This window comes from Neopsephotus bourkii, unplaced genomic scaffold (genome assembly GCF_033783945.1).
Source record: "Neopsephotus bourkii isolate Nb327-2 ecotype Australia unplaced genomic scaffold, CSIRO-AGI_Nbou_v1 NB_1778, whole genome shotgun sequence".
NCBI lineage: Eukaryota > Metazoa > Chordata > Aves > Psittaciformes > Psittacidae > Neopsephotus > Neopsephotus bourkii.
Genome location: NW_026902252.1, coordinates 818,023 through 840,650, shown reverse-complemented (window position 1 = coordinate 840,650; position 22,628 = coordinate 818,023). Strand labels below are relative to the sequence as shown.

The 22,628-nt window shown below is 53.9% G+C and overlaps 2 protein-coding genes across 7 annotated transcripts in view; one reads left to right on the top strand and one right to left on the bottom strand.

Moving 5' to 3' along the window:
* Positions 1–22,628, top strand: part of SLC2A1 (solute carrier family 2 member 1) — a 225,271-nt gene that overhangs the window by 35,648 nt on the left and 166,995 nt on the right. The gene's annotated exons all lie outside the window — the stretch shown is intronic.
* The window catches only part of USP48 (ubiquitin specific peptidase 48), a 32,069-nt gene that overhangs the window by 1,566 nt on the left and 7,875 nt on the right, over positions 1–22,628 (bottom strand). For 2 of the 6 annotated variants that reach the window (XM_061379585.1, XM_061379586.1), the window contains exons 10-24: positions 20,764–20,889; positions 17,930–18,079; positions 14,799–14,999; positions 12,432–12,546; positions 12,114–12,244; positions 10,735–10,806; positions 6,847–6,971; positions 6,597–6,719; positions 4,982–5,043; positions 4,384–4,494; positions 3,634–3,764; positions 3,342–3,448; positions 1,146–1,250; positions 566–721; positions 246–371 (exon numbers count right to left, since the gene is read on the bottom strand). In XM_061379585.1, coding sequence (XP_061235569.1) covers positions 246–371; positions 566–721; positions 1,146–1,250; positions 3,342–3,448; positions 3,634–3,764; positions 4,384–4,494; positions 4,982–5,043; positions 6,597–6,719; positions 6,847–6,971; positions 10,735–10,806; positions 12,114–12,244; positions 12,432–12,546; positions 14,799–14,999; positions 17,930–18,079; positions 20,764–20,889 — 1,841 coding nt within the window. Of the gene's footprint in view, positions 1–245; positions 372–565; positions 722–1,145; positions 1,251–3,341; positions 3,449–3,633; positions 3,765–4,383; positions 4,495–4,981; positions 5,044–6,596; positions 6,720–6,846; positions 6,972–10,734; positions 10,807–12,113; positions 12,245–12,431; positions 12,547–14,798; positions 15,000–17,929; positions 18,080–20,763; positions 20,890–22,628 lie in introns of those variants that run through there. The other 4 variants (XM_061379587.1, XR_009729465.1, XR_009729466.1 and 1 more) reach the window with 4 other exon arrangements.

The following is a 22,628-nucleotide window of genomic DNA, read 5'->3' as shown; positions in this document are numbered from 1 at the left end:
ACAGCTCAGCAGCAAAGGCCACCTAAGAGATGCTCTTTAACCAAACAAGCTAAAGCAAAGTGGCTTTTCCTCCTCTGAGAAGAAGGACCTCATGAAACCAAGCCATGGAGCATCCACGGGTGGGCACATCTATCCCCCACCAGTTTCCACCCGCACCACAAGGTGTTTCCCTTTGGCTGTACAAAACCCCAGCCCAGTTCCCTGTGTTATCTGGCTCAGTTTGAGCAGCCCCAGCCTCACGTTACCTTTAACAGGATGACAGACTCGGGGATGACACCCAGGCTGCCCAGCGTCGCCGTGTCGTCGCTCAGCATCTTCCCATCGATGGACAAGTTCTGGTCGAAGGGAGCAACTGAAAATGCATGCATGATCTGTGCCAACACAATGAGACAGGCTCACTGGGTGCTGAGGGAAACACCGCGCTGCTGAGCTGCATAAGAACACATCCATAAGAGCAACACACACCTTCCCCTGCCCCATGGGCCCTTATGCTCCATCCCTCCATCCCCTCCAGGCCATGCACTCCTCATGCTCCTCTGTTCCATGGAGGAAAACCCCCCCTTACCTGGATTTTGAGCTCCTTCAGGGTCTGGTTAGCAGACACAAGCAGTGCTTTCTCCCCTCGGACCTTGCGGTGCCGGGTGCTTCGCCGGATGCCTTGTTTTTGGTAAGGGATGTAGCTGTGGTGTGAGATCTTCTGGCGCTTCGCTGCACCGTTGGCCTAGGAGCAAGAGGGAGGGAAGAGAATCCACATATCAGGAGCCTAAGGTTGGGATCAGAGGGCAAAGCACAACCTCCCCATGCCCCGGCCTGGGTTTCAGGTGAGTTGGTCATGCACAGTGCTGCAAAGCCCCTTGGAAAGCAGACTGAAGCGTGCAAGGATCAAGAGGAGCGAGGGGTTTGCCTTGGAGCCTCGGTTCCTGCTCCTACACTAGTGCAGGGTGGGCACCAGCCAAGCCCAGGAGTCACCATCAGTACCTGCTCCCTCCGAAACAACTCAGTGGTGTGGTGCCACCCTTGGAATGAGCTTTAGACACTGGTTTGGGCTGCTCGTGGTTAAGGGAGGAGGAAGGGGCTGTCCCACCATGCTGACTCGAGGGGACGATGCACAACCCAAGGGACCTGGTGGTGGTTTCGATCTCTACCTGGTTAAAATCTGGGTCTTGCTCCCCCTCTGGCTTGTTTTCCTCCCTGTCCTCTTCCGCTTCCGAGCTGCTCACGTTGAGCTCCGGAGCAGCGTCCTTCATTACCTGAAGTCACAAAAACCATTCTCCATAACTAACCCCACAGCATCACCCCCAAACCTGCCACATCCCGGGCTGCCCGCTCGGCCCGAGGAGCTGAGACAGAGCAGGAAGAACACGGGAGCTTGCTCCATGTGCAAAGTCATCTCCACCCCTCCCCATCTGCACTGAACCACGGGGGGATTCGAAGCATGCTTCTCCATTGAGCTGCAGGTGCTTCCTGCTGCTCAGGACCTCCCCTCCTCTCCAGGCAAAGGGAAAGTCTCCAGGGGCCTGCACTGATTTCTTTGCCATTAGCTGGCTGCCTCTCTGGTTCATCTAAGTGTGTTATGAAAGCCCTAACCCAGAGAAAGGAGTATTATCCACGAACCAGGCGCCCATCCAGCCCTGCAGCAGACCCACAGAGGCACTCAGCACCATTATTTATGGGTCTGGAGGCTGTAAGTAAATGAAATCTAAATAATTTACACAAGCATCTGAATCAAGAGGCTGCTCAGCTCTGTGTAAGTCACTCCAGGAGGCATGGATCTGCCAGATGAGAATTCCCATCCAAGCTTTGCCTGGAGCTGGGGATTGCAGGAGCCCTGGGGATGGTGTGCTCCCATCTGAGACCTTGCTTCTCCCTCAATGTACCTACGATGCAATCCCAGCTCCCAAACCCCCAGCAGCAGCCGCAGCCTCCCCAGAGCCCTCTGCATTCCAGCAGTGCTTCCCTGCCTTGGTTTTACCCGGCTGCAGCAGGGGCAATGGGATGGAAGCGCTGCCTGGCTCTGCTCTTGCTGAACTCTCCTCCCCTCTCTCCAACTCCAGCTGCTCAGCAAAGCAAAGCTGCCTCTTGTTTGCCAGCCCCACGTGTGAGCTCCATCCTGCCCAGCACCAGGGGAACAAACCAAGGAACCAACAACCCTCCTCTGCACCAGAGCCAAGAAACAGCCTCGGGATGCAGCCCCGAGCCAGCCTGAAAGCCCAGAGCTGATGAATCATGGAATCCCAGAGTGGTTTGGGTTGGAAGGGACCTTAAAGCTCATCCAGCTCCAACCCCAACACCTTCCACTGGAGCAGCTTGCTCCAAGCCCCCGTGTCCAACCTGGCCTTGAGCACTGCCAGGGATGGGGCAGCCACAGCTTCTCTGGGCACCCTGTGCCAGCGCCTCAGCACCCTCACAGGGAAGAGCTTCTGCCTAAGAGCTCAGCTCAGTCTCCCCTCGGGCAGGTTCAAGCCATTCCCCTTGGCCTGTCCCTACAGGCCCTTGTCCCAAGCCCCTCTCCAGCTTTCCTGCAGCCCCTTTAGGCACTGAAAGGCTCCAGGCTGTGCTGTGTGCTCTGCAGCTCTAAACCACGGCAGAAACCATCCAGCCTCCACCAACCTGCAGTTCTCTGGGCTCCTGCTCCTCCCCTACACGGGCAGGAACACCTTTAGCTGAGCTTGCCCATGAGCCTTGATTCCCCTATTAAACCACAAACTAAGCCCCAAGGAGGGAGGTTTACTGTAACCAGCTTTTGGGTGCGTGTAAAGCCAATTCTAGACCCGATACTGATTCTGCAAGGCCCCAGCAAAGCAGAGACACAGTTCCCAGCCTCACAAGGGATCCTGAACCCCATCTCCACCTTTGCTGCTACTTCCTCAGCACGGAGGTGAAGGGTTCATTTCTATCTAGGAATAAACGTCACTTGAGCGACTAGGAAAGGAAATAACAAATACTGGAGGGGGAGGAGAACAGGTAGAGCCTGGGAAGACCATTAAGACAGAAATAGTTACACCAGTGCTTAAAATACCCCAAGCTGGACACATCCGTGAAGATAACCCCGTAATGCAAAGGAATCGGTTTGGCACAAGTGAACCTGGAGGAGGCCAAATTGTCCAAGCAGCTCCAGACAGAGCTTTCCCATCTGCTGTATGTGCCAAAGCGACAGGAGCTGCAGAGCTGGGTGCTGCCTGCCTGCAGAGAGCAGCCCACCACCACCACTGTCCCCCCCAGCAGGCCCCAGCCCCATGGGGACACAGCAGCCTTGCCACCACGTCTGGATCCTTCTCTGGATGCTCAGCACAGCTCCTGTGCAGTGAAACAGAGCCAGGAGGAGCAAGGAGAGCCCGTACCTTCTTATTATCCACCACTTTATGGATGTAGATGGTTGCCTGGGTGTACTCACGCAAGTCCCGCTGCTGTTGGCACAACAGCCCTTCTCTGCACTCCGGACAGAGCTCTGGGGAGGCACAAAGGTAAAATGCATTTCATTGCTTCAAGCTCCTTGGAGATCCCAGCCCAATAACTCAGAGCATCCTCCAAGCTGCACCTTTACCACCCATCCCCTTAGATCTGAGCCTTCAGCCCCTTGCCCAGAGAGCTGGCACAGAACAGAGCCCATGGAGCAGCAGAAGGTGCACTCACGGGGCTCAGAGGTGTAAAGGGCACCCTCGGGGTCCGCCCCGGGCGCTGCTGTCCGCGTGATTTTGATGACATGATCCACAACAAAGAGTTTTTGAATCCTCTCCCACTCGCTGGGCCATATCAGAGCTATACTGTGCAAAGGAACAAGAACGTGCTTTATGACATGGAAAAGCCAAGCCCCGAGCTCCCCGACAGCCTCCCCTGTTCCTTTTAGGCTCGTTAAGGAAAGCAAAGCTCCAAAAAGTCAATCCCTAACTCCAGGTACACAGGAGGGCCTGAACACCCAAGATAACAGGGAAAACCAGTTAGTGATGCTGCTCTGCTCCAGTCACACCGGGGGCAGGATGGAGGAGGAGAAGGAGAGGGGAAGATGTGCTACTTTCAGTGCTGCATCACTGCAGAAGCAATGCTACGGAGCATGAACTCCAGCCCAGTGCCCAGTGCTCCGGGGGGCAAGTCCCATGGAAACCAAAGTGTGAGGAAGCCAGATGTTCCTATGCCCTGGTCAGATTCAGGGGAGTTGATTGTTAGGAACCAGCCAAGCTGAAGTAAGCTCTTTTTTCCCCTTGACCCAGCATGCTCTGGCAATTTAGGTGTTGCCTTGCATGAAGGCTAAGGAGGGTCTGAGCAAAGCTTATGTGTTCATGTCTTCACGGACAAGCATTTGCTCCTCGTGTTGCTGCAGCCCAACGCAGCTCCCCAGGATGACAACACCCTTCAAAGGCACCCACATGAAGAGAAGAAACTCACAGTTTGGAGTCTTCTTTGGTCATGGAAGCATAGGTGAACATGAGGCCTCCGTGGGGGCAGAGGAGAACGCTGTTCCCTACCGAGGACACGGGGCTGCAGCGCGTTGGCCTCCTGCGCAGGTAAAGGGAAGCGGTTTGCAAAGCACGGCTCAGGTTATCCCACAACCCCCCCCAGGCTCTGCAGGCAGCCAGGAAGGAATCAGAGGTGAGTGTTTACAGGAGGCATTCCAGCTGGGAATATGAAAGCACCACAGAGGGGGAGATCAGATCTGCGTGCCTGTGAGCTGCGGAGATTTCCATCTCCAACAGCAGCCTGTGGAAGCAGGACTGAGCAGTGACCTCTGCCTGGGATCCAGCTCCACACAGATGAACAAACTAATCAGGTTCCCATCTAATCCCACCATCCTGTTGAGACACCATAAACAAGGAAACGCAGGTTCCTCCCAATGTATTACAACGAATCCAAGCTCTGCAGAAAGCAGTTTCCCTGTTCCCACCCAGGGAAGTGGCAGGTAACCACTCACCGCACCAACACTCACAAGCAAAACTCATTGACAGGAATCAAAAGCACCAAACCCCCCCCTCTCCAGCCAAATTACCTGACAAATTTCCTCCACTCTTCCACAAAGAACTGGGAAACGATGTACAGCTCATCTGTCTCCTGGAGGGGAAAAGCAGGGGGGGAAAGGCTCCTTTGTTAATGAATCCCACAACAGAGAGGCGATGACTGCTCAGTGCTTTCTGCAGCGCTCATTCTCCTCCAGCCCTCAGTGGCTTCACCATGACAACTCCATCCAAGCGCGCTGGGAAAGCCAAGCTAAATGATTTGGGATCAAGTACTAAGCACTTACATTACTAATCTGGTGTTTATTGCGGAGTTAGTTTAGCTTTAGATCCAATTACCTCTAATTCACAGCAGGACACAGGCACTTCCCCTGCAGCAGCTAAGACGCCCCACACTGTTCTCCGGGGCTAAAGCAGACACTCCTCTGCACCTCTGGGATGTTTCAATCTCCCTTCTGCACCCCCACATTAAACCACTCTGCTTAATTTCCTCCCCAAACCTCAAGGGTTTTGGATCAGGAAAACTCAGAAAGCTTGAGGGGAAGATCCTCAGCTCTTCTCCATCAGGTTCCCTTGGGGAATTCAAAGGGAATGGAGGGCATAGCCTCACTGCCTGGAGACATCTCCCTATCCTGAGCTGACCCATGGTGGGCTCCAGCTTTCCAGCTCCAAAACCAGACCCAGCCCTCAAACACCACCAGTAGGACGTGGCACATCTCCAGCTCAGTGCTTCCCATTTAAACCCTTCTGAGGTTCCTCAGTTCGGAGACATGGACCTGTATTGACCTTCATATTAATTCCTGGCTGGAGAAGGCACCTGGGAGCAGCAAACTGACCTGGCACATTGGAGACACCGAGGCACCTGCCAAAGACCTTGGCAGGATCTCAGTGCCAATCATTAACCAGTGAGAGGCCCTGGAGCCAAAGCGTGGGGCCAACAGCTTGTGCCATGTCTACAGAGCTGCCTCAAAGCCCTGCAGAGCTTCAGGCTTGTCTGAGAGGTCTTTGAACCCCAGCCTGGATTGGATTGGAAGGGACCTCAAACCCTTGTCCCAAGCCCCTCTCCAGCTTTCCTGCAGCCCCTTTAGGCACTGGAGCTGCTCTAAGGTCTCCCCTTCAGGAGCCTTCTCTTCTCCAGGCTGCCCCAGCCCAGCTCTCTCAGCCTGGCTCCATAGGAAGCCCTGCTCTTGCATGACCATCACTTCTATTTTCAGGGCTCCAGCATTTAGGGAAGCTCCCCTGAGCTGCTGGGATGCAGGAGGGTGCTGGAGCCCACGTAAACTCTGTCTGACCAGCAGCACAATGTGGCTTGCACACGAAAGCCGCCTCCACCGGCCCAGCCACACCACTGCAGTGCTTGCAGGGGCGGATGTAACCACAGCAGCAATATTGATGGTGCTTATCTGGCTGAGTGTGGGCCAGCCACAGCTCCGCTGGCACAGGAGAGCAGCTCGTGCAGCTTCAGCAGGGCTCTGTGCCAGCACAGCTGATGGGGGAATCACACCTCGGCACAGCTCACGTGTGAGCTCCGCTGGCACGGGCTCACGGGTACCAGCAGCCTCTCTCCCGGGCAAAAGAGATGCTCTTGGAAGGGATGAAAGCACTTAAAACCCTCCCCCAAGCCCTGTTATGGTGCCCTCATCCCCATACCTGAGGCCAGCTGCCCAGGCAAGGTCTGCATTTATCATGGAACAGGTTCTGGAGAGAAGTCTTCTGCTCGCTGGCCATCATCTTATGCAGAGCTTCGTTCTCCTCCCCTTCGCGCTCCAAGATCTGCACGGAAGAGGTAATAACAGCAGAGCTTCAGCTCCTCACTGCTGTCAAACGTGCCATTGGGTCACGTCAGAACCATAAACATGACCGTGCATTTACAGTCAACAAGAGGTTGTTTGGCAAATACCTTGCACTGGGAACAGCACTCTTTGTTATTTGGGAATTCAGGGGCCTTTGGGAAGTATTGCTTGAGTTTCTCCCAGGCTTCCTTGGAAACCACCCTGCGTTCGTTCTCGGATATGCACAGGCCACCTGCAGAGACAGAGCCAAGAGAAGGGCTTTGCTCTCCAGTGCTCAGCGATGTGGTGCAGCACTGACCAGATGCAAGAGATTGCAGGGTATCAATGTTGGGGAAGAGAAGAGATTCACACACCGTGTCAGCAAACCAGAGCACAACCAACACACAAAGTCACCTTCAATTCCTTTATGGTTTCCCTGTTCAGACAGGAAAACAACCCAATGTGACTTTAACCCCTGGAAACGTCCCCTCTAGATTCCAGAGCTCAGGAGCACAGCAGCTGATCAAACACAAGCGGTGTTAGAGATGAGGGAAAGTACAGATGTGCTGCAGAGGGCACGGGGCTGCTGCACGCTGCTCCTGGCTGTCCACACCTGCATCTCTATGGGGACTGCACCTCCCAAGCTGCACACTGACCCCATGGCCCATCAAATGGGAGCCAGGTGCTTTCCTCACCCTTGAAAAACCAAGATGACCACTGTATGATCTCAGATGGCTTCATGTGCCCTATGCAAGCACCTCAGGATTGGAAAGGATGGATTTATGCCCTGATCTGCTCTAAGGATCGGTGTGAAGATACAAAGAGGCTTACCAGCTACCCCCCAGACCACGCAGGTTATTTATCCTGCTGCTCAAGCAGCTCAGAACAACCCACAAATGGTTTATCATAGAATCCCATAAGGGACCTTAAAGCTCCTCCAGCTCCAACCCCTGCCACGGGCAGGGACCCCTTCCACTGGAGCAGCTTGCTCCAAGCCCCTGTGTCCAACCTGGCCTTGAGCACTGCTATGGATGGGGCAGCCACAGCTTCTCTGGACAAGAGGCATTTATGCTCGTTGCTTTAGGGACAGCAGGAGCAGAAAGCTCCCACCCACACATCTGGACACTGTGTGTACATGTGACAGCACGTGCTCTGGTAGACAAACAAAGCTTGGGAAGACCGGAGAAGGCGAAAGCTTCAGGATCCAACTCGATGATCTCCAAGGGGAAAGCACAACCGCAGCTCCCTATGGGAGAGCAGCTGGGAAGCTGCAGGGGGAAAAAGCAAGAGGAGCAGTTGCAACGCTGCGATGCAAACCGGATTTGGATGCAGCATGGGAATATCCAGGCCTAAATGTGGGTTTCAGCAGCAAGAGGGAAGCAAAACAGCAAAGTCACAGCGCTGAGCAGGGTCCAGGCAAGGGCACAAACACCTCATTATCCGCTTTTCTATAGCCTGAGGAGCTACAGAAAGAAGAGGAGGAGAAAAGGCTCCTTCTCCCTCTTTAACATTACAGGCAGCTCCTCAGGCTCCTGGACCCGGCGGCTTTCCTCACTCCTGGATTTCTGCCAGCCCTAAAGAGGAGAAAATAGCAACGCTCCCCTCCTGCTTTTCCTTAATAAACCAAGTCAGGCAGCACCGCATCGCTGGAGCAAACGGGACCAAGTGGCCCAGCTTTACCACACAAGGAGGCTGCTTCCCAAGGCTGGGGGGAATCCAGCTTGTCCAACGTAGTGCCTGGGCACTGCATGGTTAATGAGAATGGGTTCATTTGGTGCTGAGCAAAAAGAGGTGGAGAAATGAGATCTGGATGTGCAGGGAACAAGTGCTTTGCCATCTGGGAGATGAGGAGCCTGACTGGTGACCTCCCCACTCCCACCACCCAGGGCATAGGCATCAAAGGATTCTTCACTTGGTATCTGGAAGGAATTAATCCACTGAGGTTGGGCAGCTGCTGGAGGGTGAGGAATTGCAGCAGGGATGCAAAGGGGTTTCTGCAGGGATGGCATGTCTGGAGCCCAGCCAGACCTCGTGGATAAATCAATGGCTTTCCCAGGCCTACCACCAAGGCATTTCCCCCACAGGAAAATGAAAGCCATGGGATGGAGACCACAGGCTTGCTGATAGGCTCCAGAAGGGAATTTTAAAGGTGGAAAGGCTGTTTTCCATGAGGAATTGGGGTGAGCTCAACACGATGCAATCTGACCTGCCAGCAGCCCCCTTATTTAATAGCCTTCATTCTGATATGACCCAAAGTCACAGATCAAGTAGCAATTCACCACCAGAACATGCTCAGAGGCCTCCTGGCCTATTCTTGTCATGTCTGGCTACATTTAGTGTTTCACCACGATGCTGAATGCTTTTATTTAATGGGAGCAGCCTCGTGGCAATGGGAATAGCAGCTCTGAACAACAGCAAACGCCGTGTCAAAGTGCTCAGCCACTTTAAACCGAGGCTTTCTCAAGCCATTACTCGACATCCTTGCTCAGCCCCGACGACAGGAGGTGTGTGGCTGATTTATGGCAGGTTTCCTTCTTCCTAGGAACAAGATGGAGCGTTCCCAACAAGGAAATTGATGCCTACAAACTGGAGCTTACTGAGAGTTAGGTCTGGGAGCTAGCAAAGGGCCACATAAACAGCAGGGGAGCCAAGGATGTTGCTAATGAACCATCACATAGGAAAACAACCAAGGCTGGGGCAGAGCCTTATGTAAACAGACACCAAGAGCAGCAGGTCGGTAAGTCAATATCCTCAGCACTCCCAGATAACCCCTGTTTGCACAGAGGTTAGGTAAGTGCTCCTGATTTCATGTAAACCAGGAGGATAAATGGATGCTCTCAGCTCCCACCTTGACCGATTGCACCACGTTTTATCCCTAAATGCTTTGAGAGCTTTCAAGCAGCTGCAGATCTTTGGCGCTGCTCTCGCTCCATCACGTCATCATGATCTCATGAAGTTCAACAAGGACAAGTGCAAGGTCCTGCCCTTGAGTTAGGGCAATCCCAAGCACAAACACAGGCTGGGCTGAGACTGCATTGACAGTATTCCTCGGGAGAGGGTCCTGGGGGTGTTGGTCAATGGGAAGCTCCCCAGGACCCGGCTTCAGTGAGTGCTTGAGCCCAGAACCCCCCCCGTGTGCTGGGGTGCACCCCCAGAGCGTAAGCAGCAGCTCAGGGAGGGGATCCTGCCCCTCTGCTGTGCTCTGGGGAGACCCCCCCCTGCAGCCCTGATCCAGCTCTGGGGCAGCAGCACAAGAGGGACCTGGAGCTGCTGGAGTGAGGCCAGAGGAGGCCATGGAGATGCTGCGAGGGCTGGAGCAGCTCTGCTCTGGAGCCAGGCTGAGAGAGCTGGGCTGGGGCAGCCTGGAGAAGAGAAGGCTCCTGAAGGGGAGACCTTAGAGCAGCTCCAGTGCCTAAAGGGGCTGCAGGAAACCTGGAGAGGGGCTTGGGACAAGGGCCTGTAGGGACAGGCCAAGGGGAATGGCTTGAACCTGCCCGAGGGGAGACTGAGCTGAGCTCTTAGGCAGAAGCTCTTCCCTGTGAGGGTGCTGAGGCGCTGGCACAGGGTGCCCAGAGAAGCTGTGGCTGCCCCATCCCTGGCAGTGCTCAAGGCCAGGTTGGACACAGGGGCTTGGAGCAAGCTGCTCCAGTGGAAGGGGTCCCTGCCTGGGGCAGGGGCTGGAGGAGCTTTAAGGTCCCTTTAACCCAAACCATTCCATGTATCTCTGGCTCTCTGTGACCTCATTACTGACAGATCCTCCCTTCCACAGCCCAGCACTTCCCGCAGCATCTCTGCCTTTACACCCTTTTCCCTGCCTTACCAAATCTGGGCTGCAAGGTGACAGCTGACTTGCAAATGAAGTTTGAGTGTCAAGAAACACCAGGAAAATGAGAATTAAGCACATTTCTGCAGTCACAACTTGTGCTGGCCTCCGAGGGAGCAAAGGCTACAAGGTTAACGCCTTGAGCAGTGGGCAACAACAGAAACATTCAGCTCCATCCCCCGGACAGACTCACCATGTGGGCAAACGATGTCTTCATTAAAATTTAACTCCTCTTCCTCCTCTCTCTTCTCTTCATTGGATTCATCTAATTAAAGGAAACAACAAAAACCCCAAGCCATGAAGACTGCCCAGAGTTTCCTCTCTTAAGAAAGGAAGAATCTTTGGGCAAAGGAGCGCGGTTGCCTTCCAAATTGCGGCAGAACCCTCAACCCAAGGGTATCTTTGGAAGGAAATTTGCTGTTCTCCACTGTTGTGGCCCCCAGGCAGGCGGGATTCCAGCCTACAGCCCATGTAGGAGTGCTTTGAAGTGCCTGCAGCACAAGCATGCCCTTTGTGAGACTACAAAGGACACATTTGTTAGGGCTAAAACACCACAGGGGTTCCCTGCTCTCAGGGATCGGAGTTTAACCTAAACAGGGGCTAGGTGAGAGCGCAGGGAGCGGAAACCTGCCGGCAAACATCAGTGCCCTCTTTGCCTTGTGGATGCTGATCTAAACCAGATGCTGCCTGACAAAGGAAGGGGCAGCCTGCCAGGGGGGGACAAGCCCCACATTAATCCATAAACGATAGTTAAGAACTGAAGCTCCATAGTAATTCAGTTGGCCCCTGAACTGGAGCATCATAAACACAGTACATTGTTAGTAAGGGTCCCTACCGACCTGCCAGACAAGCACATTGGCTTGTGAGTAATTCCAATGTACTACTCAGAGCTGGGACCTGTTGTGAAACCACCCCTGAGGGATGAGGAGTGGTAACTCAAGTACCCTTTTTGCACTGAGTGCTCCACCAGCACCAGGTATGATCAGAGGGCTGTGGTGCTCTCAAAGCCATCAAGCCCAAGATCAATGCCATCAGCCCATCATCTCCACTTGCATCCGAGCAAGCTTCTTGCCCTCAGTTCTGACACTAAAAGCTCAACAAAATACCCAGTTTCCAAAGGTTTAAAGAGCAGAGGGCAAATAAATCCCCATTTTCTCTTAATACTCATGATATGGGTATAGAATAGAGGGTTTTTTTCTCCTAGGCTGTGTTTTCCCAGTGTGCTTTACACCGCTCATCCATAGACCATCAATAAACATCATCAAGGTAATTTTCATGCTTCTTTCCCCCCCTGGGCTCCCTCATTCAGATAAAAGCAGATGAAAAGAGCATGGGTCTGGGGTGGTAATTTTACACAGCTTTGTAAAACTACTTATCTTCTCAGGGTGTGAAGATCACCCAGCACTTTTGAAGCTTATCAAATCAAAAGCTCCTTAAATGAAGGAGCTTTTTATGTGCTTTATTATCCTTTCCTGGCTACTCATACAAGGAAAGCCAAACAGCTAGAGGAGCACCCAACGTGTCTTTTGTTAGGAGGTATCAGGCTGTGGGTCTCCACAGCAGCACAACTACCTTTGCTTTGTGCGTTTCCATTCATTTTCCCATTACTGTGCTCCGTGTCTTCATCTTGCTCATTTAACTGCTCCAGAGCCAGCTGACGCCAGCTCCTCAAGGATGCTTTTCCAACCCAGAACCCGTCATTCCTGCAGAGAAACAACAGAGCTGGCAACGCAAATCACATCTCTAGGAGGAGGTGTCCCTGCCCATTGCAAGGGGTTGGAACTGGATGGGCTTAAGGTCCCTTCCAACCCAAACCATTGTGATTCTGTGATCTATTTAAGGCCTTCTCAACCCCCTCTGACAACACTGATAGCATCAGGACTTACATACCCCTTGACTGTGATCTTCAGCAGGTTGGTCACGGTTTTGTAGTCTTCATTTAAGCGGTTCTTCAGCCGCAGGATTCGACACCTTTCCACTACGCAGTCCTTGCAAAGTGCTTTCACTGGGGTGACAGGGGAAAGAAACACGATTTATCACACACAGGGCTGAGCTTCTGGCTGCTTTGAAGGTGCTCAGACACGTAGGTACCAACTATGCCACCTCAAGACCGGAGGTTTCACATGGAAATGAGGAGAGCCCTGGGGTCCCTGCCAGATCAGGTCACATTTGCAGGTTAAATGAGCACAAGACACTTCAGAGGTGGGATCTGTTCTGCTGGCTTCCCAGCTTCCCGGTACCAACAGCCTGCAATTCCAGCTGCGAGCCAGGGCATGCCAACACACAGCCAGGGGAGCCAAAAGGCAGGAGGGATTAGGCATATTGCAAGAAAAAAAACCAAACCCATATTGTGGCATTTTGAGGTTAAAGGCAGAAATAACCTCCCCTCCTGCAAAGCTACACTGGAGTAATAGGAGTGGAAACCCTCCAGCTGGGCATGCTCCTCTGGGAGCAAGAGGGGTGCATCAAGGGAAGAAGCTGGAGAAGGCAGCGCATCCATCCATCCATCCATGCATCCATCCATCCATCCATCCCTCCCTCCATCCATCCATCCACCCACCCATCCACCCACCCACCCATCCATCCATCCCTTCATCCATCCATCCATCCATCCATCCATCCATCCATCCATCCCTTCCTCCCTCCCTCCATCCCTTCATCCATCCACCCACCCATCCCTCCATCCATCCCTTCATCCATCCATCCATCCACCCATCCCTCCATCCATCCCTTCATCCATCCATCCTTTCATCCATCCATCCCTTCATCCATCCATCCACCCATCCCTCCATCCATCCCTTCATCCATCCATCCCTTCATCCATCCATCCATCCATCCATCCCTCCCTCCCTCCCTCCCTTCATCCATCCATCCATCCATCCCTCCATCCATCCATCCATCCATCCCTTTATCCATCCCTCCATCCATCCCTCCAAGCCCTACTCCACAAACAGAGCCGCAGGCGACCTTCCAGCTGACTAATAAATGCTGCCCTGGTTGCTCTCCACAAAGACTGCCTGCGTCACAGCGCTTGCTGCTGGATCTGTTCCTTCCCTATAAGCTCCTCGTAGAAGCTGAGCTAATTTGGTCTCAGCGGGAGTCATGGAGCTCCTTCACAAAAGGAACTAAGCCTGGGGCTCAATTAAGGGATGGCCAAAGACGACTGGGGCTGGGCTGACCCCAAAACTCAAGATGTGTGACAAATGCCCCCAACACAAGCATGCAGCTATCAGGTATGTGCTTTCCTCAAGAGGCAGCCCAGGACAGGCTAGGAGTGACAGACAGGGATTTATTTGCTTGGCCTGCACATATCCGTGCTGCTGGCTCCAGGGAATGCTGCCCACACAGGACCTGGAGGTACTGCAGGTACAGGCAAGAGTCTGAGGGGTTGCATGTGCAAGGGAATCAACTTCACAAAACCTTCCAAGTCTTACATTGAAGTTGCTTTCTCAGAAGTGCCTCCATGAGCAGCTCTTCCTAAATGGAGAACTCAGGAAGGAAACAGACCCAAGTCCCAGACAGGCTGGGCTGCACCCCCAGAGTGTGAGCAGCAGCTCAGGGAGGGGATCCTGCCCCTCTGCTGTGCTCTGGGGAGACCCCCCCTGCAGCCCTGATCCGGCTCTGGGGCAGCAGCACAAGAGGGACCTGGAGCTGCTGGAGCGAGGCCAGAGGAGGCCATGGAGATGCTGCGAGGGCTGGAGCAGCTCTGCTCTGGAGCCAGGCTGAGAGAGCTGGGCTGGGGCAGCCTGGAGAAGAGAAGGCTCCTGAAGGGGAGACCTTAGAGCAGCTCCAGTGCCTAAAGGGGCTGCAGGGAAGCTGGAGAGGGGCTTGGGACAAGGGCCTGTAGGGACAGGCCAAGGGGAATGGCTTGAACCTGCCCGAGGGGAGACTGAGCTGAGCTCTTAGGCAGAAGCTCTTCCCTGTGAGGGTGCTGAGGCGCTGGCACAGGGTGCCCAGAGAAGCTGTGGCTGCCCCATCCCTGGCAGTGCTCAAGGCCAGGTTGGACACAGGGGCTTGGAGCTGGATGAGCTTTAAGCTCCCTCCAGTCTAAACCAGGCTGGGAGTCTATGGTTCTATGGCTGCAGTCAGACCAACTGTAGCTGTCTGAACGTTAACATCTGCACGTGAACCACATCACCCAGTGCAGCACAAAAAACTGAAGTTCTGATGATGAAGGATAGGTCTGGGACCAGAACAAGGCTCTAAACCATGTTCAGACCATGAGCTGGAGAAGGTGTTTTGTAGCTGACTCCTTACCATTGAGCCGGGGCCCTCCTCCGTATCTCCTGTAGAAGAAGTCAGCCACGTACTCCGATATCCTCTTCATGATGGATATTTTGTCGGGATGGAGCTTGCCATGGGAGCAGAGGCAGGCAGTGTTATCTATGGGTTTGGGAGGAGTGGACTCATCCAGCCACTTCTGCAGCCACTCCAGAGAGATGAAGTCGTACGGGGAACCTGAGAGGGGAAAAAGCACAAAGAGAAACAAGCCCGAGCGTGTCAGCGAAGGCACAAGGCAGCAGATGGTGTTTTATAATGACTCTGGTATTAAACAGCACTTTTCAAACTTCACAAGCTATCAGTGTTGATTCAAACCCTCTGTTCAGTTCGCAAACAGCCACTACAGCTTCCCCCAGCCAAGTCTCATCTCAGCATCACACATTTAGGAGATAGGTGCTATGTGAAGTTAAGATATGGGAGAGTAAGCGGTCAGTTCAAATTCATGCATGCCATATGGAAGCCCAGACCGCTCCAAGTCGCACTGCTAAACCTACAGGGGCTTACAGGGGAGCAGTCGAGGAAGGGAAAGGATTTTCCTATCAGCCACTGAGGGACAGATATAACACCATAAGGATATGGAGCTGTTAGAGCAAGACCAGAGGAGGCCAGGAGGATGCTCAGGGGCTGGAGCAGCTCCTGTATGGAGCCAGGCTGAGAACACTGGGGCTGTTCAGCCTGGAGAAGGGAAGCTGCGTGGAGACCTCAGAGCAGCTTCCAGTGTCTGAAGGGGGCTGCAAGGATGCTGGAGAGGGGCTCTTCATCAGGGACTGCAGTGACAGGACAAGGGGTGATGGGTTCAAACTGAAACAGGGGAAGTTCAGGTTGGAGATAAGGCAGAAGCTCTTCCCTGTGAGGGTGCTGAGGCGCTGGCACAGGGTGCCCAGAGAAGCTGTGGCTGCCCCATCCCTGGCAGTGCTCAAGGCCAGGTTGGACACAGGGGCTTGGAGCAAGCTGCTCCAGTGGAAGGGGTCCCTGCCCGTGGCAGGGGGTTGGAACTGGAGGAGTTTTAAGGCCCCTTCCAAAGCAGTCTGGGATTCTATGGTTTAAGCTGTGATCATCCATTAAAGGCTCTTTCTAGAGCGACCTCATTGGGTTACACTGACAAATAATAGGCAACAACATTAAACAGACAAGGTCAGTGCTTGCCCCATCCCTTCAGTGCCCAACACTTCAGTGCTATTCTGGGCTGCTCGCCACTTGGGGTGAGACACCCGTGTGCATTTTACCATTTACAGTGCAAAGGGGCCCTGGCTCAAATGTTTAGAAGGTGCAGAGCATAAACCATGGCTCAGCAGCAGCTGTAGGAGCAGTGAAACAGCTGTGGGTGAATCCAGGTATCTCACTGGGCACAGGGTGCCCAGAGAAGCTGTGGCTGCCCCATCCCTGGCAGTGCTCAAGGCCAGGTTGGACACAGGGGCTTGGAGCAAGCTGCTCCAGTGGAAGGGGTCCCTGTCCGTGGAAAAGGTTGGAAGGGACTTTAAAGCTCACCCATGGTTCTGTGGCTTAATACCAAGACCTGCTGGTGATGTGCAAACCTTCCTTTGAGGTGACTGTGAAATGAGGAAGAAAGGAGGAGGAAATGAAACCTGTTCTATGCTGACACAAGGAGAAACATCACCCTTGGTTCCATTCACAAAATGAGCACAAATCCTTAACGTTCTGAACAAAGGAGCAACAGAGAAGCTACAGGAAAATACTTTGTGTTCCAGGCTGCCCTGGCTCTTTGTGAAGCCAGGCTTCAAACCCCCTGCTCCTCTGCAGCACATCCCAGCAGTATTCCCATCTTACGCAATGCCAGCCACCCAGCCATGACCTCCAGAGAATCAGTGCTGTCAGAGCTGCTTTGCTACTTTGGGATCAAAGTGCCTCCCCCAGAAAGAGCCTTTTTCTGGGGCAGGCTCCACAAGGCTGGCAGCAACCGTGTCTGTGCAGCTGCAGAGAGAGAGTCCCCAGCTCTGGAATAACGCTGCCTCCACCTGTGCTAGCGAGATGCTGTGGCCTGGCCGTGCCTTGCAGCAGGCAATGGGTGCCCTTAGGGTCTTGTCATCTTCAAAGTGGGGCAGAGGAGCTCTGCCTGCACTTGTAAACCATCCTTTGGAGCTTTATTAGAGGCGCTGCGAGCAAACCTTGCTGCTGCTGCTCAAGGGGAGAGCAAACACAGCAGGGCTGGACGCGCTGCTCCTGTGCAGCAGTGACTCACGGCACGTTCCTACCTCCACCACAGCTCTGATTTACCAGTGCCACCTCACAGGGCCATGGCTGAGCTGGGACAGCCTCGTGGCCCTGGGGGAAGCGCCTGTTGTCAGCAAACCTGGTGCCTCAATTGCAGGGGCAGATGTTTATAGGAGCCCCAGAGACTGCTTCCAGCTCAAGCAATGGGCACCGAAAGCTGGACACCAAACGGACTGAGAGGCTGGGCAGTTCAACTCATCTGAAAGTCCTGAATGACAAATTCCCTGGGGGTTTTAGGAGATGGGCAGAGGGAGCGCCCCTTCTGCTTGTTTTGAGGTAAACAAGGGAGGGGAATACAGGTCCTTGTGCTCAGATACGCTACGATTACAAGACACAAGGAGTAGTAGGGAAGTTTTAACCCCTATCACTCATCAGGTGGACTACAAAGCTTAGACACAGGGCCTTGGAAGCAGGGCTGAATCAAGTCATTCCCTGCTGGAGGTCCCTGTTACCTGCTGATTCACTCGGATCAACAGCTCCCAAACTTGCCATGAGCTGGCAGTTTGAGACCAGCCCTTTCTTCTGCCTCAGTGCCACCGAGACAAGCTGCTCACCGGGCAGAAGAACACAGTCAGCACGCATGGAAGCACACAGGAGACTGACTGATGGAGAAGGAGCAAGAGGGAATGAATGACACCAGAGGCCATGAGAATGAGCAGAAAAGGGAGAAAAATAGGTTAAGGCAGAAAAAACAGAGAGGGAACGAACCCCTCAGCATGCACACAGCAACAACAGGCACCAATCACTCTGCTCTTGAAGCGGCTAATGCCTTCCAGCAGTGCCCAGGCCACAGAAGGGAGTTGTGGGTTAGTAACAAAACATCACTAATCTTAACAACAGTCTATTACAAGATACTACCACAATGTCTTACAGACCAGCTTCAGCGGGTAACCTTTTGTAGAGCTCCTTCACCTCCTCGTGCTTGATTTTGCCCCTGGCCACGCTCTGCTTGCGCATCTCGGCCATTTCGTTGCACCACTCCTCGAACTTGGAGTTGTCACGTTCTACCAGCTCCTGCAGGAAAGCTGGGGGGAAAGGAGGAAAAAACCTCCAGTCATTCCAAGGAAAAAAATGCCAATTATGTTAATTATCCCTGTGATGGGTTACCCGGGGATAACAAGCCTAAAAATTCCCCACGCAGCTACCGACATGAAGCCTTTCCAAAGGCCAAGTGCATGGATGCTGCTCGCTGCTGTATTCCTGGGTGTAGGTGATGGAGTGCAAGTGCCCTGTGCAATACAAGGCACCCAAGGAAATCATTTACTCAGGGTTGGTGCTGCATGAAGAGAAACTCTTTGCTTGCACAGAAGCCTATGCCAAGCACTGGCAGTGGGGAGCCGTGCCGCAGGGCCGGAGCACAGCATGATGCTTTGCTGCCTGCTTCAGGCCCTCCTTGCTCCTCCTCTTGCTCCCACTGAGAGCAGCTCCGCTGTGCTGCCAAGGGCAAGGAATCTGTGGTTCCCAGGGGAGAAACAAAAGCTTTTCACCCCATGGGCACACCTGAAGCCTGTCCCGACGTGCAGCCGCATGGGTAGGAGTGAGCTCAGTGAGAAGGGTTGAGCACGTTGCAAGCCCAAGGACAAAAAGCCCTCAGGAGATGGGAGATAAGGATGGGAGGGTGAGGGAAATGGGGATTTTTGCTGTTGCCAGCGGAAAAAGCCCCCAAAACCCCAAACCTCAGCAGGGAAAAGAAGATAAAACACTTCCCTCGCAGGGCTGGCGTAAGCAGTGCTTTCCCTTTCCCTTATTGGAAGCTTTCTCCTATTCAGCAGTGTTTTGAAGAGCTAAAATATATCCAGAAAGGTTTAATGCTTGTGTGGCCAGAGAGCACGAGATCCACCTCGGGAGAATACATGGCACTAAAACCCAACCAGCTTGACCCCCTTGAGGTCAGAGCCAAGTTACATCCACATTCCCATCCCGGAAAAGCCTCTTTGAACGGCATCAAAGCGAAATGCCTCAAATTTACAGTTGCATGAAACCTCCCCACAACCACAGGGCTCGCTGCTGCCCTTCGCTCCCTGTTCCCTGGCAGCATTCCATGGGAAACAAAGGCAACCGCGGGGCTGAGCAGGAATTCGGCGCTGGGTGGAGAGGCTTCTGCCGGGGTTATTGTGTTGGGTAGAGGGGTAGGAGGAAAAGGAGCGCAGGAGAGCTCAGGAAACAGACTGCAATGCAGCTCTGAGGCAAGGATCAGCACCCATGGGGTGGGTTTTAATGGTGGGGGGAGCTGGAAAAGGTTTGGTGTTGGTAACGGGGGGGAAGCTGTCGGGTTTACCCCCTCCTCATGCAGGTAACATGAAGAGCAGAGGTCCGAAGGGGATACACCACCTCCGCTGTGCAGGAGAGGGAGGAAGGTGAACACACCTCATCCCCACCAGCACCAGGGGCCTAATTAATGTTTCTAATCAAGCAGCACGCAAACGTGAAGCATCATTACATCCACAGGGATTCCTGCCACCCCCAGTCGTTCTGAAGCAAGACACGACCGCGCTCGTACAAAAGCCCTGCTAAGGGCTCCCATCCTCTTGTTTTCACACCATTTATGCTCAATATGGCAAAGATTCTGCAGAAGCAGAAGAAACCTGACATCCGTCAGGATTATTCACCTCCAGCTCAGTACGTGTGCTGCTGCTGACATTTAACCACGCTGCTCCCCTGTGCCTTCAGGAACCCGAGCAGGATCCTGGCTGTGAATCCCATAGCTCCCGCTGTCACACGTGTCTCCCAAGGGGGTGATCTCCTCCTAACCCTTTCCCAGCTTGTCTTGCTGGTTAAGACACAGAGGTGTGAGCTAGCATAGGGGTGGGATCATCGGGATTTCATCATCAGGACATGGCCACCAAGTGGCTATATGGCACCTCTGTGGGCTCACAGTAGTCACTAAAGGGGCTTGGAGGAAAAAACCCAGCTCCTGGCCTGCCTGGAGCATCCCAGGCACAAACACAGGCAGGGCTGAGAATGCATTGACTGTAGTTCTGAGGAGAAGGACTTGGGGGTGTTGGTCAATGGGAAGCTCCCCATGAACCGGCTTCAGTGAGTGCTTGAGCCCAGAACCCCCCGTGTGCTGGGCTGCACCCCCAGAGCGTGAGCAGCAGCTCAGGGAGGGGATCCTGCCCCTCTGCTGTGCTCTGGGGAGACCCCCCCTGCAGCCCTGCTCCAGCTCTGGGGCAGCAGCACAAGAGGGACCTGGAGCTGCTGGAGCGAGGCCAGAGGAGGCCATGGAGATGCTGCGAGGGCTGGAGCAGCTCTGCTCTGGAGCCAGGCTGAGAGAGCTGGGCTGGGGCAGCCTGGAGAAGAGAAGGCTCCTGAAGGGGAGACCTTAGAGCAGCTCCAGTGCCTAAAGGGGCTGCAGGAAAGCTGGAGAGGGGCTTGGGACAAGGGCCTGTAGGGACAGGCCAAGGGGAATGGCTTGAACCTGCCCGAGGGGAGACTGAGCTGAGCTCTTAGGCAGAAGCTCTTCCCTGTGAGGGTGCTGAGGCGCTGGCACAGGGTGCCCAGAGAAGCTGTGGCTGCCCCATCCCTGGCAGTGCTCAAGGCCAGGTTGGACACAGGGGCTTGGAGCAAGCTGCTCCAGTGGAAGGGGTCCCTGCCCATGGGACAGGGGTTGGAGCTGGAGGTGCTTTAAGGTCCCTTCAACCCAAACCACTTTGGGATTCCATGATCACAGGATGGGCTGGAGAGGCCAAGGCAGTCCCAGGTCACTCACCTGGCACTTCGACTGTCAGGGATTTCTCCCGGGTCTGCAGCCTGTACACCAGCATGTAGGCATTCCGGGAGCAGTGTGTCCCCTTCCCACACTTGGGTTTCCGAGTCTGGGATTTCGATGGCTCCGCTGTGGAACAGAGGGAAAACACCATCACGGCACGAGCTCACTCCCAGAGTCTCTGTGAATGGGACGAGTTTGCCACCTAGCCGGCGTCCCTCTGCTCTGCCAGGCCTCCGTGTGCCAAGCACTGGGCTTGGCATGAGGCAAAGTTGGATCCCAAAGACAGCCCCAAATCCCTCCAGCATTCCTGGAGGCAGGGCAATGCAAAGGGACTAAAATTAGGAGCCAGTTCCAAACCGCCCTTCTACAAGAGCCTTTTTCTCTCTCCCCAGTTAAACCTCCCCGAGCCAAAAGCAGCTCTTGGAAAAACATCCTTTCCCCCCCCAGTTCTGCTGTCCCGACACCAAAGCTCAGAGTGAAATCCCCAGGGGAAGAAGAATCTGATTTACAGGTTGTTGTTTGTGAAAAGCCAGGCGTCATCCTGGCGGGTGACAAAGCTTTTAGGGAGCACAGAGCCACGGAAACCGTAGCTTCAGTGCGACACAAAGGCACGTTGCAGGAGCTGCTGCTCCCAAAGGCGAGGCAAACACACTCACCTACAGCTGCAGCAACCAAAATCAACCTTTTTGCATTGAAAACCAATAGAACAGCCCTGCCATAGGCCAAACTCTAAATAATGCATCGAAATATGAAGAAAAGTGTCTGTTTTTCCCAAATTCTGGCAGAATTCCCATGCCTCCCCCCGCACTGCACCCAGGGCTCTTTCCTAGACACTTTGGATTTGCATTTTCTCCAAATGCTTCCTAAATTGTTCCCATCTGGGAACACAGGCCCCTGCCCGCAGCAGACCCCTGCTTTACGTGCCCGACCTCCTCCTGCTGTCACAGGCATCTATAACAAAGCAGAGCCTTGGTTTTGCTTGGAGCAGGCAAAGAACAGATCAAAATCATAAGGCTCCCAGCCTAGAGGCTTCTAAACACGCTTTGCTCCTACCCTGAGAGCATTCAGCAAGAACACTGACTTGGGGCTCAGCATAAGTTTACAAGATTGAGGCCACCGAGGTTTGTTTGCATTGAGCTGGCTATGCTGGGTAACTGGAGAGGTTAAAGAGAGGCTGAGCAGCTGGTGTTCCCTTTCAGGGCTTATTTCATGTTCCACCACTAGATGTCTAACCAGCTTCACAATCTGCTCGGGAGCAAGAGGGAGTCAAACATTAACTGCATGGTGGGGCTGCTCTGGGCCCTATGAGGTGTTTGCTGCAAGAGCTGGAAAGGCAGCGGCATCCACAGGTGCTGTGCTAAAGGGAGATGAATGCCTCGAGGCACGCCTGCTACCCAGGCTTTACAACAAAGGGAGCCTTTTACAAGGGCCTGTAGGGACAGGCCAAGGGGAATGGCTTGAACCTGCCCGAGGGGAGACTGAGCTGAGCTCTTAGGCAGAAGCTCTTCCCTGTGAGGGTGCTGAGGCGCTGGCACAGGGTGCCCAGAGAAGCTGTGGCTGCCCCATCCCTGGCAGTGCTCAAGGCCAGGTTGGACACAGGGGCTTGGAGCAAGCTGCTCCAGTGGAAGGGGTCCCTGCCTGGGGCAGGGGTTGGAACTGGGTGAGCTTTAAGGTCCTTTCCCACCCAAACCAGTCTGGGATTCTGTGATTCAACTGAATCAACAGATCTGTGCACCATAATGGAAATTTCTGGCATTAAGTTCCCCGTTTCCCAATGCTACAAAGCATCCTGCACTAAGGAACACCAAGGGACTGCAAATCCAAGCGCCCAAAGTGTCAGTTGAAGGCTGAACCACTCCTATATA